Below are 27937 nucleotides of genomic sequence, written 5' to 3' on the forward strand. Positions count from 1 at the left end.
CCGCGGGGGTGACCCCGGCTTGGCTCAGTGTCCTTTCTCACAGAGCTCTGAAGGCACAGGTGCAGGTGTCCCTGGGGGTGCTCTCCAAAGTGTGGGGGGCCTGGTGGGCTTCGAGATGGACAGGAGGTTTGCAGGGACCCAGCTGCCCATCTGAGGCCACTGAGGCTGAGGCAGGTCCCGCTGGAGGCCGCGAGCAGGCTCCTCCTCCCGCAGGCTGCCCGGAGCCCACCTCTGGCGCAGAGCCCACCTGGCCCGGGCTTGGCTGGGCCTGTGTGGTGCTGCAGCGGCGCAGGCTCTGCTCGGAGGACGCTCTGCCTGAGCTGCTGCGCTTCCAAAGCAGGCAGCCACTGGACTGGCCCCGCCAGCGTGTGGGAAGCCAGTGCAGGGGCACGGCTGGGCTCCCGCCGGCCTCCTGCAGCCCTCTAGCGGTCAGCTGGTCCTCACGCTGGCCCCGACCTGTGGCAGGAGCTGCAGGCGCCACGCCCGGGAGGGGAGGGAAGGGGAGCCGCGTCTCCCAGCGTCTCATAAAGACCTCCAATACCGGCTGCCAGAACCGGGCCGGGGGGAGGGGCTCACACTGACGGGGGCGGGGGGGGGGGCGGGGTGAGCATCCCCATGGGGCTGCTTGGAGGAGGGTCGACGCCAGTCAAAATCGGGGTCCTTACCAGGGGTGTGGGAGCAGCTGGGCAGGCACCCCGGCTCCACGTTGTGCAGTAGGGCAGCCCCAAACTGGGTCCTGGGGGTCCGGCCAGGCCTCCGGGACGAGGACTGGGGTCCTGCTGCCCTTCCTGCTCAGCTCTGCCCTCCCAGGCTTGGGTGCTCTCCAAGCCCATGTTTGCCCCCTGGAGTTCAGGTTAAGTCTCCCGCGTCCACGCAGCCACCCGCCTGAGGGCCCAGGGACCGACCAGCCCCGATGCTCCCCAGAGAGCAAGCCTGGCTCCTGGCCCTGGTCGCCAAGCGGCAGGGCCCTGCGGGCAGGGTGGCACCCAGGCTGGGCCGGGCGTCTGGACTCCCACCACGCGCAGCCCGGAGGAGGAGGAGAGCGTCCTTTCAAAGAGGGGCCTGTGTCTGGGGCCTGCAGCCCGCCCGGCAGCAGCGGGCAGCACCGCGCCAAGGCGGCCAGGCCCGGAGCCAGCAGCAGCGGCTCCTCCTTGGCTGGCCACCCCCTCCCGAGCTGCTCCGCGGCCCCGCCGGGCCGGGCGGGCCTGGACCTGGCAGTGGGTGAGAGAGCGGCCCATTTGACAAATTAAAGACGTGACGAAGGAAAAATGTCTCTGGAAATTTCCATGGCGGTTCCCGGAGCAGCAGCGCCGCACACACCCCGCCCCCCCGCCCCCCCCACCCAGGCGGGCGGGCGGCGAGGCGGCAGCACCGGCCAGAGGCCCAGAGGGAGGCCCCCACACGGCTTCCCGGCGAAAGGGATGCCTGCCCGGGCCAGTCCTCACGCAGGAGCCCCAGAAGACTCTGCCTGAGGACGGGGTGCCCAAGCCACCTGCTCAGCCGCTGTGGCGCCCCCTGGGCCGCAGAGAGCCCCAACCCCGCCCCCGCCAGGCCCAGGGCCCAGTGCTCCAGAGGTGCCGCGAGGCGGCTCTGCCCGGCCCCAGCCCCGCCTGGAGCACCGGAGCCGCACAGCAGGAGCCCGGGCGGCAGCAGCCCGGCCCGGTCTCTCTCCACTCGGACACGCTCGCTAGTGAGACCCGACCTCCACCGCGATCATGGCCGAGTCCATCTGGAAGGTCTCCCTGCCCCCGCCACCCCCTGCGGCAGCCCCCTGCCCCCCACTCTCCTCCCCCATGCCAAGGGGACCTGCTGCCCCCACCCGCACCCCAGGTTCCCACAAGTGGGGTCACGGGCACTGCAGGTGAGTCGGGCTCTCTGCAGCTCAGCACGCTGCTAGTGTGCAGGCCGAGGGGCCCTGGGACCCCAAAACTCGTGTGCTGTAAGGAGGTTCTGCCACAGTCCAAGGGACTTTCCCACTGCTCAGCCTCACCCCCCCGGAGGGCAGGGGCCTGGGCGCCCCTTTGGGGGGCACTCTGCAGCAGCTGGGCTCGGAGGCTGGGTCAGGGACCTCCCGGCCAGGGTCCCGCGAGGGGCACCCCACCTCCCCGGGCCCCTCAGCTGGGCGGACAGCAGCCTGCTCCTGGTTTGGGGTGATTTCCACCAGAGCTGCGAGGCCAGGCCTCCCTGGGGCAGCACAGCTGGGCGAGGCGGGAGGGGGAGCGAAGGTGAAAGGGGGGCAGAGAGGGGGTGGGGTGGGAGGGCCCCGTGCCGGCCCCGGTGGCCTGCGTCTCCCTCAGCGCAGCCGCAGCTGTCGCCTGCCTCTCTGCACAGGTGAAAGGCCTGAGTTTTTCTGGTATAGGGTTTTTCTTTTTAAGTCAACTTTAATAAAAACTGTAGCTTTGCAGAAAAGCTGTGAAGATCGCACAGCAGCTGTCCGCACGCTCGCCCGGGGCCTTCACAGGCGTCTCGCGGTGATGTGGCCCGTTGGGCGCAGCCACCCAGCCAACGTCTGTCTGTTGTGACTAACTGGGGTCCAGTGTGCGCAGAGGGGGGCCTCGCTTCCCCAGGCCCCTTGCCAGCCGGCAGCCCCCCGCCAGCACCCTGGCCCCCCGCCAGGCCCCTGGCCCCCCCCACCAGCCCCCCCAGACCCTCGGCCCCCTGCCAGTCCTCCGGCCCCCTCAACCCCAGCCTCCTGCTAGCCCCCTCAGCCCCCCTGGCCCCCGCCAGCCCCCTGGCCTCCTGCCCGGACCCCTGCCAGCTCTCCCGGCCCCCTCACCAGTGCCCCCCAGCACCCCATCACCAGCCCCAGGCCGGCAGCCGCAGCGGGTCGGCTGTGTCCCCAGGCCCGCCGGCTGCACTGGGAGCCCCGAGCCCTTGTGTGGGGAGGCCCCGGTCTCCCCGGGCCCCGTCGGGATCTTCTGGTCAGTCCCCCGCGGCCCCTCTCGCTGGGACAGTTGCTCACCCCCCGGCCTCTGACGGGCCGGCTGGAGGGTCCCCCCACTGTGTCCTCCCCTGCCCACCGTCCTCTGGGGCAGGGTCTCTGGCCAGGGCCCACCCTAAGTCCGGGACCGGCTGCCCCTACCCCCGGGATTTGGGATCCCCACTCTGCACCCCGACCTCTCTCCTTCCTCCTCCCTGTGGGAACGCGGGAGTGAAGCTGTCTCCACCCTCTGCCCTGCGTGCCAGTGAGCAGACGCCAGAAGCCGCCCCACGGGCCCGGTGGCGGGGGGCCAATGAGGTCCCAGCCAGTGTCCAGACTCAGCCAGAGGGGTTGAGAACTTGGGGGAGTGTGACAGGGGCCGTCTTGGAGGGGTGGGGGCGTCGAAGCCTCAGGAGCCCCAGGTCCAGCTGGTTCGAGCACCCCCGGCCATGCGGCCGCTCTGGGCACCCGGGTGCTGGCTTGGGGCTGGGCCCTCACCCTTTCCTCTGACAGGACATGGGGGCTGGCCCGATGCAGCACGGTGCCGGGGGGCTCTGGGTGGGCGCTGGGGCAGTGGCGGGTGCAGGCCCTGGGACCTGGCAGCCGCAGGTCCAGGAGGTCACTGGCATCCAGGGCCGGAGGAGGCCACCGTGTCCTGTCCCAGGTGTCCTGTCCCAGGGCTCCCAGGTGACCCAGTTCTGTCCAAGAGGCACCGGGGACCAGGCTGGGCTGCTGTGTAGAGTCCTGGGGAGTCTAGAGGCAGATCAGAAAGTTGTACCCCAAAAGCTTCTTCTCCATCCCCTGCCCCCCACTCAGCACCTGCAGACGGGTGTGGGGGGTTTATCTGCTCTGTGCTCTGAAAAGAATTCAATTAGCTTTAATTAGCACAAATTTAATCAATTTTAATTAGTTTTAACTAATTTAAATTTTTTAATTAGTTAAAAATCAGGGTTTTCACATAAAAATGTCACATTTCAGCTTCTCTTGAGAGTCAGCAGCTGTATCCACATGTGGCCCCACATCCGGAGGGGGTGGCGTGAGCCCCCACCCCGCGCACCTGCCCCGTGCAGCTGGGGCCTCAGGCAGCCGCGGGCAGTGCTGGGCCAGGAGTGGCCAGGCCAGGCCAGGGCGGCTCCCCCAGGGACGCTGTCACACTTGGGGGGCTGGGGTGGGGCCTGAAGGGGCATTGCTGGCTGCCAGGCCCGGGGGCCCCTCCTTTTACCCCTGTGGAGCCCCCACCTGCAGTTCTTCATGTGTCTCTGATCCCTGGCCAGGCACACGGCCCCTGCCCACACGAGGGCTCACTGATTCTCTCCACCACGTACCCCCTTCCGGCCACCCCCAAGGCAGCCCAAAGGGGCCGTGTCTGCCCATGGACAGCTCTGAGGCTCCCTGGTCACGAGGAAGCAGGGATGTACCCGGGCCCTAGAGGCCTGGCTTCCCCCTCCTTCTGTCCAGCCGCCCTCCTGGACTGACCCCACTACTGAGCACCCGGCACCAGCAGAAAGAGGGCAGGACCTGTGGCTCAGGACGCCCCCTTGGGGCACCACACTGCCTGTCCTGTCCCCTGTCAGCTCTGAGGGTCGGGGCAGGACCTGGTCATCCAGGGTCTCGGAACCAGGAGGGTGGTGAGGGCAGGCGGGGGCAGGTGAGGGCAGGCGGGGGCAGGTGAGGGCAGGCGGGGGCAGGTGAGGGCAGGCGGGGGCAGGTGGGGACAGGCGGGGGCAGGTGAGGGCAGGTGGGGACAGGCGGGGACAGGTGAGGGCAGGCGGGGGCAGGTGAGGGCAGGTGGGGACAGGCGGGGACAGGTGAGGGCAGGCGGGGGCAGGTGAGGGCAGGCGGGGGCAGGTGAGGGCAGGCGGGGGCAGGTGAGGGCAGGTGGGGACAGGCGGGGGCTGTGTGGAACTTGGGGCTAAGCCCTTCCAATCCTGTCTTTCTGCAAACCCTACTTGGAATGTTCTGGGCTGTGAGCTCCCGCCGGTGTCACGTTTTCTTGTGTCCACTCAGCGTCATCACCCTCCCACCCTCTGCGACTGCGGCCCCGGTGACCACTGCCCTGGACTCCAGCCTCAAGGTGGGGCCCAGAGCCGCGCCGAGGCAGGGAGCCGCCTCCTGCAGAGCCCACATCCGCCCTGCAGCGGCAGCTTAGCCGGGGTGGGGCTGGGGTGTGGGCCAGGCCATTCACCCCAACACAGGGTGGTCCTTCCTGCCCCTGAGCAGAGTCCTTCCTGAGGTGCAGGTGTGTCACCTGAGAGGAGCCCCTGCCCCGACCCGTTCCCGGGGCTGCCCCAGGGCTCTCCCCCTCCTCCCACCTCAGGGCACACCCCTGCGGCACAGGCCGAAGGCCAAGGTGTGCCTACCCCTAGCTGGTCGGCTCCTGCTCCTCCAAGGGGGCGGGGCATGCTTGGGCCCTCAGAGCCCACCTGTGCCAGGAGCCGCCTGCCCCCTGGTGGCCGCGTCCTGGCAGATGCAGAAGCGCAGGCAGGGTCCCAGGTCCAGGCGGACAGCAGGGAGCCCCAACAGCCCTGGAGAGAGAGGCGGTGGGGGGGTCAGCAGCCTGGGAGGGGGGGCCGGGGGGCGCCCCCGCCCTGGGTCACTGGACGTTCCGTGAAATCCAGCACAGGCCGTGGCTGCGCTGCCGGGCGCCGTCCACTCAGGAGCTGCCCGCGGGCGGAGACGAGCCTAGCCTCGGCCAGGGCCTCTGGCGCCCGTGGAGGGCCACACTCGGGACAGGGAGGGCGCAGGGGCCGGAGGCCCCGCCGCCGGGCTGGCCATCGTGGGAATGCCCGCTCTCCGGGGCCGGCCGCTGAGCAGGGCCCAGCCCCGCCCACGGGACGTCCAGCCACACGGGCCGGATCCGAGCCGCCGCCGGCCTCTCAGCTCACCGCGCAGGGGGCGAATCTCCCGGCCTCGCGACTGTGGAGGCTTCGGCAGGCTCGGCCGGCTAGGGCGCCGGGCCCGGCCTCCCGCCTGAGGAGCCGCGCAGGCAGAGCGAGGAGGTAGGAGGCCGCTGGCGGGGCCGCAGGCCGCCGCACGAGGGCAGACGGAGGCGAGAGCTGGGGGGGCGGAAGGCCAGGACTCGGCCAGGCCCGCGGGTGGGTCGGACGGCTCCTCAGGAGAGGCCGCCCAGCACCGCCCCGCGGCGGCCCCGGCCTCTGCGTCTCTCTCGTGCCGGCGCTGTGGCCCACCCGAGCGCGGCTGAGGGCAGTCGCCTCTGCACACCCGCTGCTGCCCTCGGACCGCTCCCAGCGCTGCTGCTTCCGCGATGGCAAGCTCAGGAGGCAGCGATGGCACGGCTACCCGGCCGCAGGCCTGGCGGAAGGAGGTGCCAGCACAAGCTCGTGCTGTCGGGGCAGACACTGGGCCGGCCCACTGGACAGGCGGACGCCGGAGGAGCTGAGGACACCACGTGAGGGCACGGCCGGACCGGGCTGTGGGCCCGCCCTGGAAAACCCCCGGCGGTTCTTGCAGTCAAACATGCACCCCCAAGACCCCACAGCCCCCGTGACCCACAGCCGCCCACAGGCAGGGGCGATTCTGAGTTACAGTCACAAGACCCATGCGCGGGCGTCTGTAGCTTTACTGACAGTCAGCGAAACGGGCAATAAGGCAAGTGTCCACCAAGGGTGAGGGCCTGCGGGGGGGGGACCCACACAACGTGAACCCCTCAGAGAACAAGGAAGGACTCCCCACTGCAGAGCTCCTCACAGCCCCTTGCCCCTCCACCCGCCCCCAGGAAGCAGCTCAGGGGCCCAGGGGGGCACCATCAGGGTGGGTGGCAGAGGCCCTGGCTGCGTGCCCCGTCCCGTGACCTGCTGCATGTGACCCGCCTCGCGCCTGCTGGTGGGAGCAGGTGAAAGTCCGCAGGGCGAGGCCGGGCAGGGCCCGGGCCAGGGAGAGGGCGCAGGAGGCTGCCTGGAGGGTGCAGCGCCCAGGGCCGGCCTCTGGCCCCCGGCCACGCAGGTGCCCAGAGCCCGAGGCTCCCGCGCCTGAGGGAAGGCCTCTGTGGGCACTTGTGTGTAGACAGTTTCCTGGGCTCCCCAGGATGCAGCGTAAGTCCCCACGCACAGCTGACCCCTCAGGGGAAAGGCCCCAGGAGTGGGCACAGAGTCCTCCTGAGGGGGACAAGAGCTGCCCAGCCACCCGCTGCCAGGGAGACCCAGCGGCCCCGCCATCAGCCCCAGGCTCCCTCCACCCTGGGGGAGGCTTCCTGCCCCCCTGGGCCTGCTGGAGAGACCCCAGGCCCCGGCGTGGACACTGGCCCTGCCCACCAGGAGGCGCCCACCAGACTTGGCCCCTGGGCCATCCATGCCTCCCGAGGGGCCACCAGTGCTTGGCCCGCCTGAGACCGGTTGGCCGCCGAGTCCTCCACCCGGGGGCGGAAGGAGGCCATGCAGGAGAGCGGGTCCATGCCCGCCCGCGAGGGGCATCCAGCCGGGTGAGGGGGGCCTCGGGAAGGCTGGAGTGGCCACACGCTCCGTCACAGGCAGCCGTGGGGGCAGGTCCTGGGCACGCGGGGTCCTGGGTGCGTGGGGGTGGGGCCGGGTGCGGGCACGCGCTGTTTTTCTGGTTTTATTAACAGTAAAGAAACAGCAGCTCAGCGGCTGGGCCCGAAGGGGGAGGACAGATGGGCGCGTGGACGTGCCCGACGCCGGGTCGGAGCCCATAGCTGGGCGGCCAGCAGCCTCGGCCTCTAAACCCGAGACGGCTTCTCCAGGGCTGGCCTGACGTGGGGGTCCTCTGGCCTCCGGACGAGGCGCACACGCAGGGTGGGGTTGAGGCGGGGGTGCGGACCCTGGGAGCGGCCGGGCCAGCGGGGTGGCCGGCTGACGGCGCTGGTGCCCGCAAGGCCGAGCCCCAGAGCTGCAGGACCGTCCGACTTAAGAAACTCGGCAGATGAGCTTGAAGTTCGTCTCTAAGACCGAATGAGACAGGCCTCCCCGGGGCGGGAGGGTTGAGCACTGCCCTGCGGAGCTGGCCGCAGCCTCTGCAGCGCGAGCTCAGATCCCGGCCAGGGAGTGACCCCAGGGCGCAGCAGACCCCTCCTGTCTCCCCGCTCGCCCCTCAGCAGCGGGTTTCAGTGGATCCACCTGTTCCGCTCCCCACTCTGTCTCTGGGGAGTCCTCTCACCCCCCCATGCCTCTGGCCTGCACCCCCATTCCTGTATGCATCAATCAATCAATCAATCAATCTTTTTTTTTAAAAAGATACATACAAGCCCTGGGCACAGTCAGAGGCGCGGGAGGGCGAGAGAACCCACCAGAGCCAGAGCGGGGAGCAGAGCAGGCAGAAGGACCGAAGGACACTGCTGAGGGGAGCAGCGGGCGGCAGGAGGGGTCTGCGCGCCATGCGGGACCCTCACCGGTGGCCGGGGAGCAGCCGGGGATCGCGCCTTAAGCGTGCTGGGCCAGCCCTGAGGCGTGTCCACCCAAGCCTGGAGTGGGGCGCCCCCCGCCCAGCCGGCCCTGCCCTCTGCGCACACACCAAGGGCCCCGCAGGCCTCCGCACTGGCAGCTGCCCTCGCTGCCCTCCGCTGCTGCCCACCTGCGGGCTCCCCCGTGCGTCTGTCCCCCCCCCACCGTCCTGGGCCCTCTGGGGGCGCTCAGGTGCGGAGAACACAAGGGCAGAGGAACTTTTGCTGTGGCCGGGGGTGGGGAGGGTGGGGCAAGGTGCGGGGGAACCCTGCCTGAGACCGTGTTCCTCTGAGTCTCCCCAACATCCAGGAGCCAGCCCAGGCCACGCAGGCGCCAAGGAGCCCTCTGGAGGCCCAGGGGCGGCCGGGGCCCGGACAGGGGCGCACTCCGGCAGGACCCCCGTGCTGGCCTGCTGGGGTCTGAGCAGGGGCGGGCTGGCGGGAGGGGCTGGGCAGGCACCGCCGTCCTCACACGGCCCCGCTGGGCGGCCCAACGAGATCAAACCACCCTCCTGGAGGGAGCCGGCTCCCGGGCTGGCCTGGCCAGCTGGGCCTCTGCGCCTGCGCGCCTAAGGGAGGCTGCGGCACCTTCCCTCCCAGCGGGGGGCATTGGGGGGTCCCAGCCCAGCCAGTGCCCTCAGCTGCCAAGGGGCCGCGTCCCCCTGCCCAGCCGGGGCACCCCAGCCTCGCCTACAGGCGGCTCCGTGGGCAGGGAGCTTCGTGCAGCACCCTCACCAGTGCCGGCCTCGCGCGGCTGGACACGCCCAGTCCATGGGGAGGGGAGGCTGTGGGAGCGGGTGGTGGCGTCGCAGGAACGCGGTGGTGCCCGCGGCCCTGTGCTGCCCCTTCCCGGCCGGGCCGCTGGGCTGGCTGCCAGGTCCCCACGCGCCCCGCTCGCCCCGTGGCTCCGCCGTGTGTGCTCCTCCCCAGGGCTCTCGGCCCTCCCGAGCGGGCAGTCCCGGCGAGTGACCCCACTGCCCCCGCCTGGCCTCCAGGCCTCTCCAGGGGAAGGGCTGCAGGCCAGTGTGCCCGCCCGCCCCCCAGGGCTGCCCTGCAGGCGCCTGGCCGGCCTGCCCCTGCCGGGGTGGGCAGCCTGCCCCCCTTGGGCCCAGCAGCTTCCTCCTCGGCCCGGGCCGGCGCCCCAGGCCCCAGGGCGGCCGGGGTGTGGGGGCAGCTCTGCGGTGGGCCCCACGACGGGGGGCCTGCTGGCCGGCCGGACGCCCAGGGAGACCGCGCCGGGCCAGGGAGCGTCCGCGGGGGGGCCCTCGCCGGCTCGGCGACCAAGGTCCGGGGCGGGCGCCGGCGGAGGGCGCCCCCGGGAGGCGCCGGACCTCAAGCCCGCGCTGCTGCCCGCCCGCAGGGGTCAGGGGCGGGCACTGGCCCCGCGGTCAGGGCGGGCGGGCGGGGCGGGGCGGGGCGGGGGGCGCGCTCGCCCCGCGGTCAGGAGGCGCCGGGGCTCCCGGGGTCCAGGAGGGTCCAGGAGCGGCCCGCGCCCAGCCTAGGGCCAGGTATCCCAGGGGCTCGCGGGGGTGGGAGGCTGCGGGAGGCCCAGGGGGGCTCCGGGAGGGCGGGCTCGGCGGGGCGGGGGTCAGTGCGGGGGGGGGGGGGGGGGGGGGGGGGCTCCGGGCGAGGGCGGTCAGGGGGACGGCGGGAGGAGGTGGTCCGGGGAGGGGGGCTGTCTCGGAGGGGGCGGGGCCGTGGGGGGCGCGGGGGGCTGTCTCGGAGGGGGCGGGGCCGTGGGGGCGCAGGGGGCTGTCTCGGAGGGGGCGGGGCCGTGGGGGGCGCGGGGGGCTGTCTCGGAGGGGGCGGGGCCGTGGGGGTCGCAGGGGGCTGTCTCGGAGGGGGCGGGGCCGTGGGGGGCGCAGGGGGCTGTCTCGGAGGGGGCGGGGCCGTGGGGGGCGCAGGGGGCTGTCTCGGAGGGGGCGGGGCCGTGGGGGGCGCAGGGGGCTGTCTCGGAGGGGGCGGGGCCGTGGGGGGCGCGGGGGGCTGTCTCGGAGAGGGCGGGGCCGTGGGGGGGGCGCGGGGGGCTGTCTCGGAGAGGGCGGGGCCGTGGGGGGCGCAGTGGGGGCTGTCTCGGAGGGGGCGGGGCCGTGGGGGGGCGCAGTGGGGGGCTGTCTCGGAGGGGGCGGGGCCGTGGGGGGGCGCAGTGGGGGGGCTGTCTCGGAGGGGGCGGGGCCGTGGGGGGCGCAGTGGGGGGCTGTCTCTGGAGACGGTCCCGGGGCGCCACGAGGGGCGGCCGGGTCTGGGGGCGCGCGGCCCGGGGTGGGGGGGCCGGAGGGAGGCGCCCGTGGGGCTTCGGGGGACGCCCCGCGCCGCGTCCCCAGGGCCCGCACCCCGGATCCGGGCGCGCTCTGCGCCCCGGCGGGCCCGCCCCCTTCCGGCCGCGGGGCTTTGTGGGCGCCGTAGTCCGCCGGGCCGCGTGCGCGGGTCCCGGGTTCGCGCGGAGCCGCGCCGGGCCGGGCCGGGTCGAGACCGCGCGGGCCCGCGAGGCGCGCGCGCCGGGCACGGAGGCGCCGGGGTGCCGGGCGCGGCCGCGAGCAGGTGTGGGGTTCGCGGGGTGCAGGGGCGCGGGCGCGGGAGGTGGCGGGGCGCGGGGGCCGGGGTGCGCGGTCGCTGCGCGCGCGTGGGGTCCCGGCTGCGTGCGGGGTGCGGGCCGGCGCCCTCGGGGCGAGCGCGGGGGGCGCGCCCGGGCTGTGGCACGTGTGGGGCGCCGAGCAGGTGAATGCCGGGGGGCTGCTGGGGCTGCTGGGCGGGCGCGGGGGGCGCGCGTGCCGGGTGACCCGGGCGGTCCCGGGCAGCCCCGATACACGACGGGCCCGGGCGCGGGCCGGGCCCCCGCGCGCGGGGACGGGAACCCCCAGGGGCGCGCGGGGCGGAGCAGGAAAGGGGCGGGGCGGGGCGAGGAGAGGAGACACGGCCCCCCGCGCCCCCCGCGCCCCCCGCGCCCCGGCGGCACCTGAGAGCGGCCCAGCCCGGGCCAGAAGCCCCAGACCCGCCGCGGCTCCCACCGGCCCGGCTGCTGGCGCCCCCGCGGCCCGGCACCTTCCCCGCGGGGCGGGGCGGGGCTGGCGTCCCCAGGCCTCCCCGGCTTTGGCCTGGAGGGGGTGGCGCCCCGAGGCCGGCGGGGAGCTGGCCCAGGGCATCCGCTCCCCGACAGCCTCCGCCCGCGTGGGGACTTCCCCAGCCCCCCGCGGCCCCGCGCGCCCCAGTGCGGCTCAGCCCGCCCCCAGGAGGACTCCCCGGCCTGCCGGGCCGGTTGGGGCCCTGATCGCCCCTGGGGCCTCGGGGCAGGGCGGGGGTGGGGCGGGCGCGGCACGTGGGCTGGGGGGGGGGCGGACCCACGTCCGGCGGCGCCTGCCCTGCATTGTTGCCCTGCGGGCGACCTGCCTGGCCCTGCCTGGGGGACCGTCCCTCGACCTGTCCTGGCCGGAGCCCTGGCGGGCCCTGAGGTTGCCCAGGCCCACACCTGCATTCCTGGGCTTCCTCCCCTTGCCCACGGAGCGCCTGGTCCCGGGATGGGGGCGCTGGGAAGTCGGGGTGTCTGGAAGCCCCAAGGCCGGGAGGGGAGAGAGGCTTGGGGCCGGGGCTGCTGCCCTGCAGAGACCAGTCTGCAGAGAGGGGCCGGCGAGTTCCGGATGTGGGCCCGGCCCACCCCTCACGGGGCTGGGGTGCTCCCCACGGCACCCCCTTGGGCGGCTGTGACCTGTGCAGCGGCTGTGCTGGTGCTGCAGCGGCCTGGCCCGGGCAGGGGTGGCCAGTGCCCGCCTGGTCCTGCGTTGTGGGTGTGGGTCTGCAGTGGGGTGCTGGGAGCCCCTCCGTATTCTCCGGGGAGACAGCTGCCCCGTTTCCTGCTGCCGGCCTGTGTGACCCCGGCCCCTGGGGGCGGGCGCGGGAGCAGAGCTGCTTTCCAGGGGGCTTTGCTGTGCAGGTGCCCCCGCCTGTGATGGGCCCCTCCCTGGAGCGGGAGAGGACGGGAGAGCGGGCAGCTGACCCCTGCCGGGACCGGCCCCGTGTCGGCCGCTCCCTGCCCCGGGGTCCCCCAGCGGGAGGGCGGTGCGTGGCCCAGGACCCCTTCTCTGTGGCGTGCGGAGGGCCCGGGGGCTCCCCAGGTTCTAAAGCAGAGTTCAAGGAGCCGAATGTGGAGCCAGCCCCTCTGGCGCCCCCGTTGCTCCTGCCCAGGCCCCGCGTGAGGTCTCGTTTCCACGGGAGCAGAGCAAGGCCCGGGGGGTCCCCCGTCCCGCCCGCCTGAGGTGGTCTCGGCCTGCGGGGCGGCCCCTCCCGCCGCGTCTTCTGCGTCAGGAGAGCCTGCGAGGCCGCAGGAGCGGCTGCACTTTCTTTCTTTTTTTTTTTAGAGGCATGTTTCATTTATTTTGTTTGTTTGTTTGTTTGTTTTGTTTATACAAGCACTGGGCACAGTCAGAAGCGCGGGAGGGCGAGAGAATTCACCAGAGCCAGAGCGGGGAGCAGAGCAGGCAGAAGGACCGAAGGACACTGCTGAGGGGAGCAGCGGGCGGCAGGAGAGGTCTGCGCGCCATGCGGGACCCTCCTCCGGTGGCCGGGGAGCAGCCAGGGATCGAACCGGCGCCGCAGAGGCCGCGGGCAGCTTCACAGCCCAGCGCTCAACCGCTGCGCCCCCGGGGAGGCCCAGAGTGGCTGCACTTTCTGGCGTGGCCTGGCTGTGGCCGCCCCGTCCCCTCCGCGGTCCTGCTCTCCACTGCGGCCGGGTGGGGCCCGTGTCCCCGCTCCTGCCTGGCGCGCTGTGCCGGGGAGCCTGTGTGCAGTGACGCTGGCGCCAGCCTTGGGGTGCAGGAGCGGGGCAGGGCCTGCAGGGCTGTGCTGCGTGTGCACCCCGAGCCCAGGCCTCCTCTTGTGGCGCCTCCCGGGCGAGGACTTTGGGGCTTACGGCTCTGAGCAGGCTGAGCTGCCCAGCGCGTCCCGGAAGACGAGGCCGGAGCTGGAGGGGTGGCCTGGGCGCGGTCAGAGCCCGTGGTGGGAGGGGAGAGCCTTCGGGGCGCCCAGGCACCCCGAGGCCCTTGGGTGTTCGTCGGGTGTCCTCTGTGGCGTGGCCCTAGAGGACAAGCTGGCCCCTCTGGGCTGGGGCTGGGCCCTGGGAGTGCTGGGTGGGGCTGGGAGCGGCCTGGGGCACCTGTGTTGAGGACTGTGCCCCGCCTGCCGGGTCGCCTGAGGCAGTGCCCTGCGCGCACTGGCCGGCGAGTCCTCGGGGTCTCTGGCCGGGGCCGCGCGGGGCCTCCAAGTGCAGCTGTGCTCGCCGGGGGCCTCTGGAGCCGGAAGGCCACGCTGCCCCAGCCCTCATCTTTGTGGCCCCACGACAGCAGCTGGCCCGAGGGCCGCAGGAGCCGCGGAGCGGCCTCGCTCGGGCCGCACGGTTCTCAGCGCGGGGCCGGGTCCCTGGGGGCCGGGACTCCTCACAGGAGGGGGCGCCTCTGCAGGCGGTCTCTGAGCTGCGTGCCTGCGAGCCCCGAGTCAGGGGCTTTTCCTCCTTGCCCGAACCCCAGCGCTCATCTCACATTTCGGGGCTTTCTGTACTTGCCACCTGGGGATCGTGGGGGATTCACCCAAGCACGTGCCCCCCAGACCCCCAGCCGCAGTGTCAGGAGCTGGCTGCACCCAGCCGCCCCGCCCCGCCAGGAGGGCCTGTCTGCTTGGCTTGGCCCCCTCTAGCCAGGCCCCCCAGCCCGGCCCCCTTAACCTGGAACCCCCTGACCCGGCCCCTCTGACCAGGACCTCCCGGCCTGGCCCCTCTTGGTGGCTGCCGTCTTTGACTCAGAAGGGACGTAGCGTCTGCGTCTGCAGTGGCGTGGAGACGGCAGCGGGGAGCCTGTTCCCCGGGCCGGCGTGGGGGTGCCCACACCTGCACGGCATCAGGACCCGCCATGGCGCGCCTAAGTCTGGAGGCCTCGCCGCAGAGCGCCCACCAGCCACCCCTTGCAGGGCCAGCCGGCGCGTCTGGACGCTCCATCCCCAGGTGGCCGCCCGCAGCCTGCCCTGGCCGCTTCTCCGGGGGCCTCTGGCGATGCTGGGGCCCCTGGGGCCTCCACTGTCTGCTGTGGCCCCTTCCTGTCGCCCCGCTGTGCACTGGCCGGCGCCTAGCTCCCCCCGCCCGCCCCGTGGTGGGTTTGTCTGCCGCGTCCCAGGGCTTTGCTGGGGTCCCAGGCTGCGGGGGCGCTTCCAGGTGCCGGCGTGCGGCTGGCTGACCCGTGTGCTGCGGCCTGGCATGTGCGGGGTCTGAGGGGCCATCTGGGCTGCACCCCTGCTGGCCACGTGAGCCCTCCCTCTCCGGAGTTGCCTGGCTGGCGGGGGCCCCCACTGCCTTTCTGGGGCCCTGACTCTCGCTTTGTTTCCTTCCAGGAGACGGTTCCCCTGGGGGGCCAGCATGGTGCCCTCCAACCCGCCCACGGAGGAGCCGGGGCCAGGGCCGGGCCGGGAGCAGCGGGCCTGGCGCTGCCTGGTGGGCTACCTGTGCTTCTACGGCTTCATGGCCCAGCTGCGGCCCGGGGAGAGCTTCATCACGCCCTACCTGCTGTCCCCCGACAAGAACTTCACGCGGCAGCAGGCACGTGGGGTGCACAGGGGTGGGGGGCTGGGCTCCGAGCCTGCTGAGTTGGGGTCCTGGTGGCCCCCTGGCGGCTCCTTCAGGCCCTGACTCCCAGACCCGAGCCCGAGTGGGCCCCGGGGCCGCCGCACCAGGAGAGGAAGCCCCGGCCTAACAGGCCGCACAGCTGTGCACCCCAAGAATATCGAGGGGGTTCCCTTTCCTGCAGCCAGGTCAGGGGCTCGTGCCCTGGGGTGAGTCTGGGTCCCCGCAGCGCCTCCCACCCAGCCACACCCCAGCCTCGGGCCCCAGGAGGAAGCTCAGGGTCTGCCCCCCGAGCTGGCTGCGGCCGCTGACCTGCTGGCGCCCCAGCAGCAGGCTGTCCTCGGGGCCCGTCCCTGCCCCGCTGGGCCCTGCGCGCCGCGGAGCTCAGGGCGTGAGCCGTGCGAGGAGGCGCCGGCCGTCCCACATCAGCCAGAGGGGTCAGCCCCTGGACACAGCCCGGCACCGAGGGCGCAGGCCCGGGGAGGGGCTGGGGTGTAAGTGGCCACGGGACGAGGTGCCCGTTGGGAAGATACCGCGGAAGGCCGGAGCGTCCTGCCCTCGGGCCACGCTGCCCGGGAGCCCAAGCCGGGGTGGAGGGAGGCGCGGCCCTGGGTGCCTCGGGAGGGTGCGGGGTGGCGTCTGTGCGGGTCTTGCCCAGCACTGGCCTGGGCCCGCCCCCTGCGCGGTGCCTACCCCGCGGCCCCCCTTCCTGACACCTAGAGGGCCGAGCTGCCCTCAGAAGGCGGCGTGTGGCCGCCGAACCCAGCGTCGTCGCACGGGCCTCCGCCACGCCGCAGCCCCGGGGCCGGTCGGGGTTCATGCCCCTCCCGGTCCAGCCCGGCCTGCACGGCAGGACCCTCCCAGCGCCCAGCTGGCCCTGCCCTCAGTGGGACTCGACACGGCCGGGTCGCTGCTGGGCTGCCCTGGCCTGCTGGGCGCTGCCCACGCCACTGCTCCTGGGGCCCGCGCTGCTGTGGGGCCAGCCGCAGGCTGCGCCTCCCCTGCCGCCTCCCGGCCCGGGTCTGGGGTCCGGCTCGGCCCTGTGCTGCTGTCGGCCGGATCCACAGCCCAGTGCCTGGGGCCGGGACCACCCCGCCGAGGCTGGGCCGGGGTCAGGAGGCTGCTTGTCCGAGAGCAGCGCCTGCCGGGACGCGGCCCTCCCCGCTCCTTCCCGGTGTGGCCAAGCCTGAGGGTGGGCGCGGGCGGGGCAGGTGGGGTGGCCGGCAGGACAGCGAGCCCTTGCGGCTGAGCCAGGCCAGCTGCCAGGAGGGGCTTTTGATGTTCATGGAATTTTCCGTAAACAGCTGGCCCCCTGGAGCTGGCCGTGGTTCTCAGGACCACGTGCGCTATTCCGCCCCTCCCGCCCCAAAGGAATGTCCCCGCGTGACCTGGGGCCTCTGGTGCTCACGTGGCAGCGGCGGGCCGGGGCTGTCTGAGGGGGCTCGGGAGGGCGTCCCTGCAGTCAGCCCAGGAGGCCTGAGCCCGGGCTGGACCGGGGTCCTGAGCCCAGACTGGCCAGTGCCGGTGCGGGGCAGCCGGCCAGAGAGCCACGTGCCCCAGGCTCGCCTTGGCCTGCTGCCCGGGCTGAGAGCCGCCTGGGCTGCCCAGCGACGGTCCTGGTGTTAGCAGGTGGTCAGCTGGAGTTAGGCAGGCCCAGAGCCAGCTGGTGCCTCTGACCGACAGACCAGGCGGACTCAGGGGAGGTGTGGGCACTGCCGAAAGCCTGCTGGGCCGTGGGAGTGGCCCCCCCCCGGCCGTCCCCCTGCAGGTGGTGGAGCTGGTCCTGACTGGCCGGTGCCTGTGCCTCCCCGCCAACCCTGCAGCTGGGGAGGCCATGCTGTGGCCTTCCTGGGGCAGGTGTGAGGGGAGCATGCTCACCCCGCCCCATCCTCCACAGACGTTCCCCCATGAGGCAGTCCATGTCGGTGCCTGGCCGCCCTGCTGGCCCTTTGCTGGGTTGAAGGGCCGGTCAAATTGCGGTGATCGCAGTCAGCGCCCACCGGGGTGGGCAGTCGGGAGGCAGAGGCCGGGAGGCTCCCTGCGGCAGCGGCCCCAGGGGCAGGGGGCGGGGCTCCCGGGGTGGGGGGCAACCCCTGGGCCTGCGGGCGGCAGGACACGGGGTCATAGGCCGCCTGCTTCCAGGTGACCAACGAGATCACGCCGGTGCTGTCCTACGCCTACCTGGCGGTGCTGGTGCCCGTGTTCCTGCTGACCGACTACCTGCGCTACAAGCCGGTGCTGGTGCTGCAGGGCCTGAGCTACGTGGCGGCCTGGCTGCTGCTGCTGCTCGGCCGCTCGGTGCTGCACATGCAGCTCATGGAGGTGTGCTACAGCGTCACCATGGCCGCGCGCATTGCCTACTCCTCCTACATCTTCTCGCTGGTGCGCCCCGCGCGCTACCAGCGCATGGCCGGCTACTCGCGGGCCGCGGTGCTGCTCGGCGTCTTCACCAGCTCCGTGCTGGGCCAGCTGCTGGTCAGCGTGGGCCGCGTGTCCTTCGCCACGCTCAACCACGTCTCGCTGGCCTTCCTCGCCTTCAGCCTGGTGCTCGCGCTCTTCCTGAAGCGGCCCCGGCGCAGCCTCTTCTTCAACCGGCCCGCGCCCGCGGCCGCGCCCCCGTCCGAGCTGGCCCCCATGCACGCCGGCCCCGGGCGGGGCTGGCGGGACTGGACGCTGGTGCGCATGCTGCGGGAGCTGGGGCTGAGCCTGCGGCGGCCGCAGCTGCGCCTCTGGTCGCTCTGGTGGGTCTTCAACTCGGCCGGCTACTACCTGATCATCTACTACGCGCACATCCTCTGGAGCGTCTTGCAGCCCACCCGAGAGGCCGCCTCGGCCTACAACGGCGCGGCCGATGCCGCCTCCACGCTGCTGGGTGCGTCCCCGCCTGCGTGCGCCCCCTGCCTGGGTGCACCCTCGCCTGTGTGCTCCCCGGACCCGCGCCCCAGCCGCGCTGACCTGTCCTGTCGCCCCAGGTGCCTGCACCTCCTTCGCCGCGGGCTTCGTGAAGATCCCCTGGGCGCTGTGGGCCAAGCTGGTCATCAGCGTGGTGACGGCCGCGCAGGCCGGCCTCATCCTCCTCATGTACAGCTCCCACACCCTCTGGCCCTGCTACGCGGCCTTCGTGCTCTTCCGCGGCGCCTACCAGTTCCTGGTGCCCATCGCCACGTGAGTCCGTGGGTGCGGCGCGGGCGGGCCGGGTGCGCCCTGACTGGCCTCTGGTGGGTGAAGCAGGCCTCCCCCCCAGGGTGTTCCATGTGGCGTAGGGGAAGGTGCCGGGCGTCGGGCCTGTCCTCACGCTGGGTGTGGGGCTGGGCAGCCCCCAGGGGCCGGGGCTCCCTGTCCCCAGCCTGTCCCCCCGCTGCCTGGCCGGCTCCCGAGGGCCCTGCCCCGCGTCTCACCGCCCGCTCTCCCGTGCAGTTTTCAGATCGCGTCCTCCCTGTCCAAGGAGCTCTGCGCCCTGGTCTTCGGGGTCAACACCTTCCTGGCCACGGTCCTCAAGACCATCATCACGCTCATTGTGTCAGACAAGCGCGGCCTGGGCCTCGAGGTCCATGACCAGGTGAGCCCCAGCCGTGGCTGCGGGGGGCGGAGCCAGCAGGGACCCGAGGGGCCAGCGGGGCCTGTGTGCCCGGCCCTAGGTCGGCCTTGCCGGGGCAGGATGCCGGTTCCCCTTACACCCCACGGGAGGATCCTGGCCCAGGAGCGTCCTGCTGGCTAGGGAGGGTGAGGCTTGGCCTAGTCTCCTCTCCGGCCGGGTCCCTGTGCATCGAGGCCTTGACCGGGAAAGGGTGCCCCAGTCGCCATCCACCCCAGTGACTTCAGGCGCTTCTGAGGACAGCGGAGAACTGCCCGGGTGGCCGCACAGTCGCCCGAGCCCTGCCGTCCCCGCCCTGCCGCGCCCGCCCACCCAGCGCAGCCGCGGCTTGCTCGGAGAATCAGCCTCTCCTCTTGCCCATGCGGTCCCCTGCGGGGGGCACGCCAGGGCTCCTCTGGGGTGGTGACCCCACAGTCCAGGGCAGGACGCCCCCGGGGCTGCCCTCACGGCCCGGCGCTCCCTGCCCGAGCCGCAGCAGGCCCCATCTCCGGGGCGTTCCCGGCGGAATCAGCTGGGACTGGCTTCCGCAGGTGGAGCTTGCGTGCCTCTCTGGGCCACTCCCTGGGCCTCCCTGCCCTGGCCGCCGGCGTCTCTGGCCAGGGCTGTCCCAGGCGGGGCAGCCGGAAGTGGCCACCGCAGGACTTTGTGGGGGCGTGCGTTGTCAGGCCGCTGGGGCTGTGCCCGGCAGAGGGGCTGCGGAGTCACGGAAGGCGCGGGTTTGCAAGAGCTTCCAGCGAGGCCCTGCTGCCTGCCCCAGCCTGCAGGCCGGGCCCTCCCGGTGCCAGGCGCGTGCTGCCCGCGGGTGCGGGTGCTGGGTGGACACTGACCAGCCGTGCGGGCGACCGTGTGGTTTCCTCTCTGCCTTGTGGATTGTCTCGCTGAGTGCACAGGGTGCGTCCACCCGGGCTGGGGCCCTGCTGCTGCTCGCGGGTCTTCAGCATCCGGCATCTGCAGCGTCTGTGTTTCTCCTGGGCCCCGTGTGCTCCACAGGGTCCAGCCGCAAACATCGTGGCTTCTCCCCTGGGGATGTTCCCGCTGGCTCTGGGCTGCTGCCGGGGGCGGGTGTCCCTTGGGCATGTGGAAGAGGACACTTCCTTGGGCCGTTGTGGTTTGGGATGAAAATTCTGCTATTTCAATTGCCTTTTCTCTATGATGTCATCTTTTTTCCTGACCATTTTCAAGATGCTGCTTTTTCCTTTGTCTTTAGCTTCAGGAGTTTGACTGGTGCGTGGTCCGCTTGCTGGGTTTGTCCTGCGCAGGGTCTCTCAGCTTCTCGGATCTGTAGGTTTACGTCTTTTGCCAAATTTGGGTTGTTTTCAACCTTTTCCTTTTCTTTCTTTTTCTTTAATAAAGATTTATGCACACAAGAGCTGGGGTGCAGGCCAGAGGTGTGGGGGTGAGAGGACTCCCCAGAGACAGAGCGGGGAGCAGAACAGGCAGTAGGACCGAAGACACTGCTGAGGGGAGCAGCGGGGAGACAGGAGGGTCTGCTGCGCCCCGTGGGCAGCTCCCTGGCTGGGGCTGGAACTCAGGCCGCAGAGGCTGCGGACAGCTCCACAGGCTGCGTCTCAACCCCCTGCGCCCCCCAGGGAGGCCCTCAACGTTTTCCTTTTCAAGACTCTTTCAGCCCCTTTCTCTCGCGGTCTCCCCCGGGGCTTTGGCGACAGGGCCTCGTCTTCGGCCACGTAGTGACACAGGCAGTGAGACTCTGTCGACAGTGTTTTTTCCAGGCTGTTTTCTGTCCGTAATCGGGTAATTTCTGCAGTTCCCTCTTCCCGTTCAGTGTTTCTCTGCCCCTTCTGTTGTGTGGTGCAGACACTTCTTTGCATTTTAATTGTCTCTTAGCTGTGAATGTGCGCCTCAGGCTCTGCTCTTTTCTGAGACATCCTATTTGCTTCAGGTGTGTTTGGTGTAGCTGTTGGAGCATCTTATTTATTTATTTATTTGTGCATACGAGAACTGGGGTACAGGCCAGAGATGCAGGGGGTGAGAGGACTCCCCAGAGACAGAGTGGGGAGCAGAACAGGCAGGCCCACTGAGATCCACTGCTGAGGGGAGCAGCGGGGAGACAGGAGGGGTCTGCTGCGCCCTGTGGGTAGCTCCTTGGCCGGGGATCAAACTCATGGTGCGGTGGCTGCGGACAGCTCCATAGCACCGAGACTCAACCCCGGCACCCCCAGGGAGGCCCCAGCTGGCCTCTTCTCATCCTGCTCTAGCGGAGGACATCGGGGGCACGACTCAGGTGCTGTGGGGCCCAGGTGCCTCCCTGGCTCACCTGCACAGAGGTGTGATGGGGCTACTGCTCTGCTTTGCGCAGGGAAAGCACCAGGTGCGGTGGCAGCTCCAGACCCATGTGTCCTCCAGGGTCAGGGGGGCAGGGCAACCTCCTCAGTGACCCGGTGCACCTCAGTGACACACTGGGGCGGGGGGTGTGTTCTCGCTGCTACTCAGAGGAGTGGCAGGTAGGAGCTCCGGCCCCGCAGGGTTGGGGTGGGGCGTCTCCACTGTAACTTGGTGGGGTGAAAGTTCAGACTGTCCACGTGGTCGCTGCAGGGCGAGGGGCCCAGCTCCCCTGCCGGCCTAGATGGGCCTAGCTGGCCCGTAGCCTGTCTGCGTCAGGAGGGCAGGGGTCCAGGCGCCCCCTCAGCCTCAGGTGGTCCTGGTGGATCCATTTCCTGTCTTGCTGGGGGTCCACTCCTGGCCGGGCAGAGAACAGCTTTTATTGTTTTGGGTTTTTTTTTTTTTTGCATTTCTGGGTTGCTGATTTCTTTGGTTCTAAAGCAGCTGCAGCAAAAAGGGAAAACGGGTCACCTGGGTGTGAACCGCTGCTGGCCCCGGCCCCGGTGTGTCCCCATCACTCTGGGGCGCCGTGTGTGGTCCGGGCATGAGCCGCCTGGGGTTCAGGGAGCACACATCGGCACCGGCTCCCGGCACAGTCCCCAGGCCGTCCCCTGGCTTCTGGAAACAGTTCGCCTGGGAGGCGTGAGGGGTGCCAAGGGCTGACGGTGGGCACCCCCCACCTCCTGGGTCTCCTGGGCCCCAGCGGTTGTGGAACAGGAGGGACGTTTCTGTGCCAGTGTCCTCCCTGCCACGCTGTCCTCGCCCATCCCCGGGCCAGTGTGTGCCGCGCGGCCCAGGTGTGGAGAGGGCACGGGCCCGCACTGCCTGTTCCTCAAGGCATCCTCTGGGCTCCGCCCTCCAAGCTCGGGGCCTGCAGGACACGGGAGAGCAGGGCGCCGCCTGTGTGCCTGGCCCAGCCCCGCCCGCCTCACTGGCGCCCTCTCTTCCAGTTTCTCGTGTACTTCACCTACTTCGTGCTGCTGTCTGCGCTCTACTTCTTGGGCGCTCTGCTGGGGGGCCTGCAGCACTGCCAGCGGGGTCGCCACCGGCCCCTGCCCCAGGCCCAGGAGCTGAGCGGCCCCATGGAGGGGAAGGTGCAGGACGGCGTCTTCGGGTCCCTGCCGCCCGCCTCGCCGGACAGCCCGTGGGAGCCCCCTGCCAAGGCCTGAGCCCTGGCTGCCCTGCCCGCCCGGGGGCCAGGCATGCGCCACCTCCCGTCCTTGCGACACGTCAGAGCCGACCTGGCCTCTCGGTGCGACCAGCGGACCCTCCGGCGCCGTCCATGTTCCAGAGTCCAGACTGCAGGACGTGCGGCCCGAGGGGCCTGTCCGGAGCCCACCAAGAGCACCGCCTGCCTTGGGGCTGTGCTGGCCGCGCTGCTGTCCGACGCCCAGGGTGACCCTGGAAGTCTGGCTGTGCCCGCAGGCCCCCTGCCCCACTGTGCCCTGTGGGGGTCGGCGCCGGATGCCCGCAGGGGTCTCAGGGCCGGTGCTTAGCCCTTCTCCCGCCGACATGCTCGAGGAGAAAGCTTGCGGCCAGACTCTGCGGTGGGGCTGGCGCGCATCCCCGCCCTCTCCCCACTGTCCATCCCACCAGCCCCCGGTGTCCAGGGAGCATGCGTGCCCTGGCCGCCCCCCAGCCCGCCCTAGGAGACAGTCACCTCCTGAAGCGCTGAGCAGCGGCCCAGCGGGGCTCCTGTCCCCACCGCACAGGCAGGCCCCCAGCAGGCTCCCTGCCCCCAGCCCCTCAGGGCACCACCTGGGAGGCTGGCAGCTGAGCCTACAGGGCCAAGGAGGCTGCGCTGCAGGGGTCCCGGGTGTGGGGGTGTCCAGGACACCCCAGGGATACAGGAGGCCATGCAGGGTGCTGTCCAGGGTGGGTGGTCCCCAGGCCTGTCCACAGTCCCTAGAGACGCTGATGGCAAGGGGCAGCACAGTGCCCAGGGCTCAGCGCTGCCCCCTCCAGGCTGAGCTTGCAGGGCCTGGCCCTGGCCCTTGTCCACCTTGCACATGGTCCACTTCAAGGTCTATTGTCACCTGCTCGTGGGGACTCCTGGGGTCAGACCTCAGGCTCCTGTGCTAGTCCGAGTGCCCTCAGGCCATGTCAGTCCCGCACACCTGGCCCCACGTGACCCCGTGTGTCTGCACACCTGTGCGTTCCCGCACACCTGGCCCGGGGCGCATCTGTGGCAACGGAGCTGTGTCAGGCCAGGTGACACCCAGGGACAGGTTCATTGGGTCTCAGGAGCTGCACCACACAGGCCCAGGCTGAGCAGACCCACCCGCCCTCAGGGAGCCCCAGGGTCCCTGCAGCTTCCCCCAGGGTGGTGACACGGGTGTGCTGGGTGGGGGCCGGGGCTGCCAACATAAGTGGGCAGCGACCACCCTCCACTGGGCCTGTACATGCTCAGCCGTCCTGGCCCCCGGAAGGCCCTGTCTTCAGAGGTAACTGGAGCCCAGAGCAGGCTCAGCAGCAGTCCCTGGGAGAGCTCTGGGTGAGGGTCCCCAGACAGGATCCTGCCACTCCCAGTCTCTAGAGCCTCCCAGAGGTCCTGCGAGGCCCTTACTGGGGTTGAGATCTGCCTAGAAAGACCTCATAGACCCCTTGGGAGGGGTGGTAGCCTGGCCCGCGAGGGTGCTGCAGTGGGGCAGTGCACGGCAGGGGGCAGGAGAGACGGGCAGGCCCCCCTGCCACTGGCTCGCGTCCAGAGGGAGGGGGCAGGCCCTGCACCGGGCTGCCCGCACGCACAGCTCTAGTTTCCTCCGCACAAGGGGTGCTGGGCGGCCTGCGTGGAGGGAGCTGGGATGGGGCAGGAGAGTCTCAGCACCAGGATGTTTTAAACTTTTTAAAAAATACTCTTTGGCTTTTTGTATTTCTTGAGGATTACATGAAATGTGAACTATAGGGTCAAGTGTCCCAGCCAGTCCCTGCCTGGGGGCGCGGGCCCCACAGTCCCTGCCCTGCGGGGCTCCTGCTCCGCGGCCGTGGGTGGGGTGGCCGTCCTGCGGGGCCTACTGGGCGGCCGCGGTCATGAAGCTGTTCTCGATGCAGAGCACGATGAGTGCGCTGTGGCAGCTCACGGGCTCCTGCCCCAGCAGCCTGCCTGTCAGCAGCGACGCCGCCTGGCCTGCGGCCCCCGCCCCCTCTGTCCGCCAGGCCTCGCAGTAGCTGTCGGTCAGCCGCCGCCCGCTGGGGTCCGAGCCATGCCAGACGCTCTTCTGGGGCCTGCGGGAGGGTGGGCGTCAGAGGGGCAGGGACAGGGCCCCCCAGGGCCGGGTAGGGGAGGGTCCTGGGCCTTGGCCCAGCCCCCAAGGCCTGCGCCCAGTAGGGGGTTCCCAGCGCGCCTCTTGCCGCTGAAGTAGCTCCCTGGCCTGAGGCCCCAGTGCTGTCTGTGCCCATGGGCAGCCCCAGCCCAGCCCACAGCTCCCGCTGCCCGGGACAGCCTCTCAGCCAGCGCAGCGCCACCGAGCAGGCGCTGCCTGGGTCGCAGCACCAGCCTGGGAGTGCTGCGCCCGCAACCCCGGGCTTCTGGCCAGCGAGCGGCCGACAGGACGTGCAGGCCGGCTGGCCATGCAGGCGAGGGCGTGCTCCCAAAGGGTCCCTGGCGACGGGTGCTCAGGCCTCCCCGGGCGCTCACGACTTCAGCGGGGCCGTGGAACGGTGAGAGCTGCGGCCTTTGCTCAGGTCTGCAGGGTCAGAGAGGCCCTGCACTGGGGGACGTACCAGGCGGGGTGCTGCAGGACGTCTCTGCCGTCGAAAGAGAGGATGCGCGCCCCGGGCTTCAGCTGGCCCTCGGAGCCCGAGAACAGGGCCTCCCAGCTGGGGAACAGCGCCTCGTCCTGCGGGGGGGCAAGTGCAAGCGGGCGCGGGGCCGGTTGGCTTCCGCTGCCCTGACCCCAGCCCCGCCCCGCCCCTGCCCCCCACCCGGCCCCTGCCCCCCCACCTGGAGGTTGACGATGGGCAGCGCCCCGCGGTCCGCGCGCCGCACGATGCTGTAGAGGTCCTGCAGGCGCGAGGACAGGAAGGCGCGGAAGGTGCCCGTCAGCCCCACGGCGCGCGCCTGCTGGAAGCACTGGAAGTCTGCGCCGCGGATGCCGCGCAGGCCGCCCGACTGCGGGCTGTTGAGCGCGACCAGGTGCAGCTGCGGGGACACCGCGGCGCCGTCACCTTCCCCGCGGCCACTGCCCGCCCGGGCGCCCTCCCGCCACCAGCCCCGAGCCCGCGCCCCCACGCGTCTGGGCGCCCGAGCTCTGCGGCCGCCCGCCACGCCCGCCAAGGGCTGCAGGGCACTCACGTGGCTCTGCAGGCCCAGGGCCCACGAGGCGGGTACCCAGGGGCCGTGAGAGCCTGCCTAGGCCCGGGCCGGAGGCCTCGCCTGTCCCTACAGCCTGAAGGCCAGTCCAGCCACTGGGCCCCAAGCTGCAGCTACAGGCCACCGGCCCCGTCCAGCCCGCAAGCACGTCGGCTCCTCAAGCCTCGGCAGCACCTCCTGGAAATGAGGCCACCAGGGCAGCGCCCAGCGCTGTCCCTTCCGCCCTCCCCACTTCCGCAGGCTTCCAGGAGTGATGACCTCTGCGGGCCACCAGAGGCCACTCACCGCCGGCTGGAAGTCGTGGTGGGTGTGGGCGGGCGAGCGGGTGGGGCGGGCTGGCCTCAGGTGCACGTAGGAGCCGTGGTGCGGGACTCCAGGGTACAGCTGGCGGTCAGGCAGCCGCGGGGGGCTGGCCAGGAAGTCGTCTGCGCGCCAGGGCCGTGCAGTGGAGTGGGAGAGCTCCCGCCTGGGGTGGGGGTTGCCCTCGTGCATCTGCACCAGCGGGGGCTGCAAGGCCGCCACTTCGTTGTCCTGCCGACCCAGGTGGACAGTGCCTTGGGAGGGGGCTCCCGCACCCGTCAGCCCATTAAGCCCTCCCACACTGGGGCGCTGCGCCCCTCCCTGCATGAGGCAGGGCACCCCCTCCATGGGGGAGCTTGTACTCCTGTGAGCCAGAGGCCTGGATGGGAGACGGTCAGCAGACCCTGGGTGTCCTGGACAGGGGGTTGGGAGCCAGGAGGGAGGCCTGGTCAACCAGTTAAGGCCTAAATCTGGTGAGGTGTGGTCAGGGACCCGTCTCCTTCACACTCAGCTTCCTGCGGGGGGCAGGACGCCCTTGGGGCCGCGTGTCCCTGGCCTTACGGGGTGCTGGGTCCCTGCTGGCTGAGGCCTCAGCCACTCCTGCCTCTGCTCCCATCTCAGAGGGGTATGTGCACCCCAAGGCACGCACGTCCCCCTGCATCTACGCTGTGCGCCACCTACCTCCTGAGAGTTGGGGTACCCGGCTTAGCCATGTGGCACCTTATAGAAAAGGACGCGCTGCCCATGTCCCGTCTTTCTTGCCCACACCCCCATGGCACTGCTCCTGGGCAGCGGTCTGCCTGGCCCGCCGGCATGGGTCTGAGGCTGGGGCCGGGACTGGCTGGGTGAAGGGACGAGGGTGGACAGGCCCACACAGCCCAGGACGCCGCTGTGCCTCTGGGGACCTCACCGCGCGGCTCCAGGGGCCCACGGCAGCGGGACGGGACACAAAAGGCAAGCTTCCGCCGGCAGCCAGCCAGCTCCCCTCCCCGCGCCCAGCCTGCGCTGGAAGGAGCCACCCGGGCCTGGCGCCCGGCGGGGGTTTGGCCCCAGCAGCTGCTGTGCCGTGGAGGGTGACGGTGGACTGAAGGGAGGCGCCCCCTGCGTGGGATCCCAGCCCCCACACCGCAGCCCCCCAGCCCCTTAATTACCAAGTGCGGATCCGGACACTGGAGCCCGCGAGACCCTCTGCTGCCCGCCCGCCCCCGTCCAGGCCCCCAGCCCGACTGCGAGGCTCACGCCCCTAAGCGCACAGCGTGGGAGGCCAAGCGTGCCTTACCGTGCCGCGGGGGAGTGGCGTCCGGGCCTCCAGCTGCAAGAAACCAGGGGTTATCCCAACCACCCGCGCCGGGCGCGCCTCCCTCCAGGCTGGCTGGGCGCGCCCCGCCCCTCGCCCCTCGCCCCTCGCCCCGCCCAGCACCTCGCCCGGAGGACACGGGACACGCGCTCGCTGAGGGGCGCTCGCCTGGAAACTGGGTCCCTGAGCACAGCCGCCCCCAGCGGGGCAGGCGAGCTCCCGAGCCAGCTTACCAGGACCTTCCGGAACCCGTTCCGGACGCGCACGTACAGCTCCTCGCGCTCGGCCACGAACAGCAGCCAGCCCTCCGGCACCTCGGGCACCTTGTCCAGCATGGCCTGGTACGTGGGCCAGATCCTCACCTGCAGGGTGTGGGCCAGTGCAGTGGGCCGAGCGCAGGGCGGGGGTGGGAGGGGGGGGCTGCGCCCGGGCATGTGTGGGGTTGGGCTCGCAGAGGCCTCCTGGTGAGGGGCTGGGAGGGCATGGGGCGCCCTTCTCACCAGGGTGGCCCTGAGAAGGCCCCCCAGGGAGGCAGAGGCGGGCTTGGCACCAGGCCCCACGGCCCCCTCACCCCTCAGCGCCGCCGGGCCCCCGTGTGGAAACCACCCCCAGCGGCCTGCCCGGCCGCCCACAGGCCCAGCGGAGGGCGTCGGCAGGCCCGGCACGGGTGGGGGCAGCCCCTGCTTACCCCTGAGGAGGTGCCCAGGTTTCCTGGGGGGCCTGGGGGCCCCGGGGGGCCTGGAGGACCGGGGACGCTGACAGCTGCAGGAGAGACGGGAGGTGGGACGTGGGCACCGGCAGCAGGCCAGGCCACCCACCCCGCCCGACTTACTCTGCCTGTAAGGGCCGGGAAACGAAGGGGGCCCCGGGGGGCCGGGAGGGCCGGGGGGCCCAGGAGGCCCCTGGCGCCCTTCATAGCCGATGCCGGGGGGTCCCTGCGGTCCAGGTGGGCCGGGCTGGCCCCGGACGCTCTCTCCCTTCGGGCCCTGGGTGGACAGAACAAGCGTTGTCCCCGAGGCCTGCAGCGAGCCGGAGGGTCCAGGCCCATGGGCCTCCGGGCCAGCGCCTCCTCCCTGCTCACACCGGCCCCCACTGCGCTCCCCCTCTGGGGAGCCATCTTGGCCCAGAGCAGCGGCCCCAGCCCCTCAGGGCGCTCTCTGCA

The 27937-nt window shown here is 71.7% G+C and overlaps 2 protein-coding genes across 2 annotated transcripts in view; one reads left to right on the forward strand and one right to left on the reverse strand.

Moving 5' to 3' along the window:
* Positions 1 to 14637: 14637 nt before the first annotated feature.
* On the forward strand, positions 14638 to 23915 carry SLC19A1 (solute carrier family 19 member 1). The gene is made up of 5 exons (XM_037524854.2): positions 14638 to 14907; positions 17074 to 17803; positions 17904 to 18096; positions 18349 to 18490; positions 21817 to 23915. The coding sequence occupies exons 1-5, from the start codon at positions 14728 to 14730 to the stop codon at positions 22033 to 22035; spliced, it is 1464 nt and encodes a 487-aa protein (XP_037380751.1). The 5' UTR covers positions 14638 to 14727; the 3' UTR covers positions 22036 to 23915.
* COL18A1 (collagen type XVIII alpha 1 chain) overlaps positions 23601 to 27937 on the reverse strand; it is a 41982-nt gene continuing 37645 nt past the window's right edge. Inside the window, exons 35-42 of the mRNA XM_037524763.1 lie at positions 27608 to 27761; positions 27464 to 27537; positions 27009 to 27137; positions 26758 to 26790; positions 25464 to 25709; positions 24810 to 25007; positions 24590 to 24705; positions 23601 to 24091 (exon numbers count right to left, since the gene is read on the reverse strand). Of these exons, the coding sequence (XP_037380660.1) occupies positions 23878 to 24091; positions 24590 to 24705; positions 24810 to 25007; positions 25464 to 25709; positions 26758 to 26790; positions 27009 to 27137; positions 27464 to 27537; positions 27608 to 27761 (1164 nt within the window). The 3' untranslated portion in view covers positions 23601 to 23877. The remainder of the gene's footprint in view (positions 24092 to 24589; positions 24706 to 24809; positions 25008 to 25463; positions 25710 to 26757; positions 26791 to 27008; positions 27138 to 27463; positions 27538 to 27607; positions 27762 to 27937) is intronic.

The sequence above is a fragment of the Talpa occidentalis genome, unplaced genomic scaffold (genome assembly GCF_014898055.3).
Source record: "Talpa occidentalis isolate TD23 unplaced genomic scaffold, MPIMG_talOcc4v2.1 talOcc4.4, whole genome shotgun sequence".
NCBI lineage: Eukaryota > Metazoa > Chordata > Mammalia > Eulipotyphla > Talpidae > Talpa > Talpa occidentalis.

What these genes read in the sequence shown, in the direction of transcription:
- SLC19A1 (XM_037524854.2), top strand. Translation starts at nt 14,728, where the DNA reads ATGGTGCCCTCCAACCCGCCCACGGAGGAGCCGGGGCCAGGGCCGGGC. An exon ending in TGCCGCCTCCACGCTGCTGG is followed by an intron (nt 17,804 to 17,903) that starts GTGCGTCCCCGC and finishes CTGTCGCCCCAG; the next exon opens with GTGCCTGCACCTCCTTCGCC. An exon ending in TTCCTGGTGCCCATCGCCAC is followed by an intron (nt 18,097 to 18,348) that starts GTGAGTCCGTGG and finishes TCTCCCGTGCAG; the next exon opens with TTTTCAGATCGCGTCCTCCC.